The 6,000-nt window shown below is 25.6% G+C and overlaps 1 protein-coding gene across 3 annotated transcripts in view; it reads left to right on the top strand.

Annotated features, from left to right (window-relative positions):
* The window catches only part of LOC105846762 (ephrin type-A receptor 3), a 137,028-nt gene that overhangs the window by 75,992 nt on the left and 55,036 nt on the right, over nt 1–6,000 (top strand). For all 3 annotated transcript variants that reach the window (XM_065806043.1, XM_065806045.1, XM_065806044.1), the window contains exon 11: nt 4,344–4,394. In XM_065806043.1, coding sequence (XP_065662115.1) covers nt 4,344–4,394 — 51 coding nt within the window. The remainder of the gene's footprint in view (nt 1–4,343; nt 4,395–6,000) is intronic.

Raw genomic sequence — 6,000 nt, 5'->3', positions numbered from 1 at the left:
ACTAATAATCATTGTAATAATAACAATAGTAATAACATTAACAACTAAAATTATAATAATAACAGTAGAAACTTACATCAGTAACAATAATAAAAACTAGCAGTAAGCAACCCTTAATACAGTTTAGAAGTAATTAAATCATTAATAACAAAAATACATTAAAAACTTGATATATTATCTAAAAAGTTAAATACAAATTTATATATAAATAATATTTTAACTTTGACTCCCTATCAGCAGTGTCATTGCTTATAGTCAACGACATAAAGACTGTATTAACATCAGTTAAGTTCTTTTTAAGAACTTAAATGATGTTAATATGGTTATTATCACAACGCAGGTACCAGAAAAAGAAATTCAAGTAAAGCCTGCAAATACCTAAAAAAAATTTAAAAAAAATTACAATTTTTAATTAATAATTATTAATAATTATTAAGTATTACTCGCATTTTATTGTTAGTAGAATTAAGATAATAATATAGCAGAAAATATATAGAATAAAAAATAGCTGTAACAGCCTAGGTCTATCACACAAAACACAGTAACAATAGCGCATAGCTTAAAATATTTGTAAGCACACATTACTGTCTTCAGAGTAATTAAAAAAGAAAAGATTATAAAAAAGCTAGACAACACAATGTAATTACACTGGCAAATAACACCACGACTTAATAAAATATAAGTCAAGTAAAATACTTGGATGATGGTTTTTTACCAATGTTTTTTATCCATTTTATAAATTTTCTTGATATCAACTTTTACTTTGTTCCCAGGCTTATAGTAGTTAGAGCTTAGCATATCAAATGACAGAATTGCTGATGCAATATTTGTCCTCTCCTCTAATGTTTAATCATCATTTAGCAAAGCTAGAGGTATTTTGGTTGAATCCAAATACCAACAATGCTTATACTTATGCTTACTCTAATACAGCATCAAAAACTTTGAGTTTTGTACATACATTCTTATACAGATGTGTTTGATGTATGGCTGTAAGATCAAGAAACAAAGCTTTAATGATATTCTCAGATTTTGCATAAAAGATAACGATAAATTCTGATTTCAGTTAATTTCGGTTTACAATTTATCATTTTCTTGAACAAATGCAGGTTGATTGGGTAGAAGTTAAAGCTTTAGATAATAAGTTGCTTTTCCTAAAATTCTTGCATGATGAATAGCACCAGTTTTTCTTACTTTATATGTAAATGAGGATAAATAAGTGACAACTAGTTCTGCAAGCACACTTCTATCATCTCTTATAATACCTATTTTACCAACAAAGCTCTGCAAAATGTCAATGACTTATTAGCTGCCAATCAATTCCAATCAAATCATAACAGTTGAACTGGGTTATAATTAAAATTAGATTTTTCAAAAATATTTTTTAGCTTTTTGAAAAGAGGTCCATTAGTTTCGTAATTGGTTACTAATTTCCAAAAATGAAGCTTCTTAATTCAGTCATGTGATGTCTACAGGATATTTGGAGAAGATTCTTTTTTGGATATTTGGAGAAGATACGTTTTTTTGATATTCTGGAAACTAATCCTTTATTTGTCCCAGAATTGGATGATGTTGAACCAAAGCATATTCCTCTAGTTTTGACATAAGTTGATATTCCTTAATTAAATTCATTACACCTAAAAACTGATCTTCACCAGTGGACGATGTTAGCGGAGGTACCCTAAGTAGGTAGGACGATGTTAGCGGAGTACCCTAAGTCTCTCTATTAATGTTAACTAAAACAGCCATTCTATCCCTTTTAATACTTTTCCTTTGTTTAGCTCAAATGAGGTCTTGCCATCAAAATGAATTATATTATGCATAATTATATTATACATGCATCAATTCATCAATGGCTACCTTAATATCATTTTTTTAATGATTGACATTTTTTCTTTTTTTTTTTTCATTTTTCTATAAGCAGTAGACTGGATGCTTTTAACTTCTTTAAGATCGTCACATGATTAATATAGAATTGCATTTGTTACCTTCTGTAAACATTTGGCGATATATCACAGGCTGTAGCAGTAAGTGAAACATTACTAGCATAAATATCTTATTAAATTTTTGTAGTTACTGTATTTGGGTTTTCAGAGACTTCTATGTAATCAATTACTTTCAATCACTTGTATTGAAATCAGACTCGATTGAAGAATCCTTGCTTAGAATTGTGTCCATAAGTTCACTATTGGGCATGTTATCTATCAAACTCTTTGGCTGTGAACAATTTTTCTTCCTAATACTTTCTTTCACCATACTTGCAGAAAAATTGTAGTTTTAGTTTTTAATTTTAGAATCAGTAAAAAAAAGAATAAATTAACAGAGATTAAACCAGAGCTGAGTTATTTTGCTAAAAGCATTGACTATTTTTTTTTATACCTAATATCCTTCGAAACAATAACAAACTTTCTTTCATCTTCTTGATCTTCTCAAAATTTTAAATCTTGAATCTTACTGATCATGTTTTTGAGATAAGAATTATATATATTAAATGTTGAAGAATATCCGAGCCTGCGGGAAGCTGTACATCTAAATAGAAAGATTTAGACATTTAGAAACCAGTAATTTAATAATTCCAGCATTAATAAAACATTTCTACCAGATATAGCTGGTTTTGACTCTTTTTTAATAAAAAGTTCTTTTTTCTTTGACCTGAGTTGTGCTTCACTCATTTTTATTATGTTTATTGTACTAATCTAAAACTATTAGAAAAATCAAAATGATAAACTATCAGATGTTGCGCCAAAATATAAATATATAACAATAAGAATAAATGAAAAATTTTAAAAAATTACCAATTTTCATGATTTTCATTACAACCAAACAAATATTTTTGAGGGGTAGCAAAAAAACCATACATTTTTAAACTAAAATATAGGTCTATACATATATAATAAAAAAAGAATTTGAAAAAAGAAAATTTATCCTTCCTCAAAATGCCCAAAAATGACAAGTTTTTGGTCATTTTTTTCAAAAAGGTCAAAAGTGATTCGAAAGCATTCAAACTTTTTGAGGCTTATTTTTTATATATTTGCCCCAAATTTAGGGGGTGTGGTTTTTTATATTTGAAAATTTACTTTTTTTGACTTCCCTTAATATATGAATCTTGAATCTAATGAACATTTCTCCATATATCCCAGAGAAACAAGTTTATTAATTTTTAGACATTGAAATAACTTTAATTTCTGTTGCTAAAGTTATTTCTCACATGAAATTTTTTACAGCTCATGGTCTGGACTTTTTGTCTTACAAAAGTGTTTTCCAAAACTCTTTTTTTTTTCTAAACTCTATAATAACTGTTTAAATGAACCTTGTTTTCTTGCCTGTCAGAAAATAGAACCATTTTTGTCTCTAATTTGTTGCGATTGTTCTGATCCTTTTACTATTGTCTGATCAGGTTTTATTACTATCAGTTTTAATATTTTTGAGTCTTTAATCAACAAGCTTTTAATATTTCATCTTTAGTCTAACAACTTACTCATTGACAGTTAATATGGATTTTTAAATTTTTTAAAAATTAAATTTTTTATCTTCTACTTGCACTTTAACTTTTTTTTTTTTCTGTTAAAAAATTTGTTAGAAAGAGTTTACAATTACTAACAACAAGAATTATAAAAATTTTTGTGGGATTTTCAAAAAGGTTCTTGCATCTCCTAAAGTTTTTCTCAGCTTTTAAACAACCAATTAAACAGTTATATATTTTTTCTGCTTTTAAACAACCAATTAAACAGTTATATATTTTTTCTGCTTTTAAACAACCAATTAAACAGTTATATATTTTTTCTGCTTTTAAACAACCAATTAAACAGTTATATATTTTTTCTGCTTTTAAACAACCAATTAAACAGTTATATATTTTTTCTGCTTTTAAACAACCAATTAAACAGTTATATATTTTTTCTGCTTTTAAACAACCAATTAAACAGTTATATATTTTTTCTGCTTTTAAACAACCAATTAAACAGTTATATATTTTTTCTGCTTTTAAACAACCAATTAAACAGTTATATATTTTTTCTGCTTTTAAACAACCAATTAAACAGTTATATATTTTTTCTGCTTTTAAACAACCAATTAAACAGTTATATATTTTTTCTAAATGCTACATATTACTGTTAATTATAAAAAATGTTATTTATAAAAAATCTTTTAATTATATCTGTTAATTATAAAAATCTAATTATAAAAATCTGTTAATTATAAAAAATCTTTTGACAAATCTTTTAAAATAATATTTTCAAATCTATTTTAAATCCAAGGCATTTTACTATTTCTCATGTTCAATGCAAAATTTGTTTTAAGTTTTTTCCTGACAATATTTCATGTTATATATTTATCTTTTTTAGGTTGTTCAAATATTCCCAATTATGCCCAAGAAAATTGTAATATGTCTACAAGTAATTTTTTTGTATTTATTTTGTTAAAACTATTTCTATAAGTTATTTACTATTGATTTCTGAAGTATTGGTTAAATTTAGGTATTGTTTTAATTTTTTTACTTTTGTTGACTGTTTAATTTTTTAATTAAAAATATTATTGTTTAAACATAGTGTAATTTTTTGACTAAATTAAAATTCTTCCATAATAAAAATTATGAAAATAAAAATTCATCATATTTCATAGTTTGTTTATTTTAACAAAAATATTACTCTTAGCTTATATAGTATATTACTAATCTCCATAAAAATGTTACCGCTTTCATTACCACCAAACAAAATACTGAAAAAGACACCAAAAAAAGCATTTATAAAATTTTGTCACTTAATGATTTGCAGTCATATTGCATGCTTATAGTATTTTTCAAAATACAGGCTAATATTCCTCAGGAATTGGTCATCTATATATTATTTTGAGTTACATTAGATGTGCTTATTTCTAAATTTGGCACAGAAAGTTTGAAAAAGTAATGCAATGTACCTTTTTTTATAAAAGAGTTGCAGCTGTTCCTGTCAATGCAACTGTTGCAGTTATAATGTCTGTTACAAGTTTCAATGTATAAATGATTGTGTATTTTTACCACAGGAAAAATAGTCTAGACTGTTTATTTTGATTATAAGGTTTGCATTAGCAGCACAATGTTGATTATTATTAAACAACAGTCTAACTGGATTTTCTTCATCAATAAACACCTGAATATATTTCTCATCATTTAATAGACTTCTAAAAACTGATCTTAAGCAGATTATAATCAGCTTAAGTTTTACCACTCCAATTAATTAAAGATAAAATTTGAAAATGAGTTGCCTGCTCACCAAGTGTAACTGAGTTTAAAAAGTACATGTAGTTCTCCATAATGAAATTTTCAAAGGCATTCCAAAGTTATATGGAGAACGTGTTGTCTAATTTATTTGGGAATTCAAGTTGTAATAGCTTCATTTATCATATTTCAATGTCTTCTTGCAATAAACCTAAATGTGAACACTAAATGTATTAAAAGCTGTACCATCCTCAAATGTATTTAAAAGTATACAAATACATTGTACAGTCGTTTATTTTAGCAAATCATATTAACACTGCTTGCTCTGTGCCTTCTAATTTTTTGTGACAAGTATGATACCAATAATAATCTCTAAGATAACCTGTAAAACATAAGTATTCAAAATTAAAAAAATAATAATAACTCTGTATGGTTTATCTGAAACAGCATAGATACATTTAAACTTTAAAATACAATAAGTAAATTTATTTTGTCTTTTTAAAGCCTAATTTTTCTTTTAGTTAAACTAAATGAAATAAAATTCTTTGTTAAATACTTTGAATGAATAGTTGAATTGCTAACTTGAAAAAGGAGGCATGTCACATTTTTTTCAAAATGGAGGTTTTTATATTAATATAAAGTATTTCTATAAGCGTAAATTTAGACCAAAAAGGAAACCTCTTGCTCATATTTAAATAATTTTGGCAAAAATTGGCAAGGTGAAAATATTGTGTACTGTAAAAAAAAACATGTTCGGAACATGTCCTGTTTTTACAGTAAAAAGTAGCTAAAATCATTGATTTATA

Source organism: Hydra vulgaris, chromosome 09 (assembly GCF_038396675.1).
Source record: "Hydra vulgaris chromosome 09, alternate assembly HydraT2T_AEP".
NCBI lineage: Eukaryota > Metazoa > Cnidaria > Hydrozoa > Anthoathecata > Hydridae > Hydra > Hydra vulgaris.
This window is presented reverse-complemented; position numbering and strand designations above follow the sequence as displayed.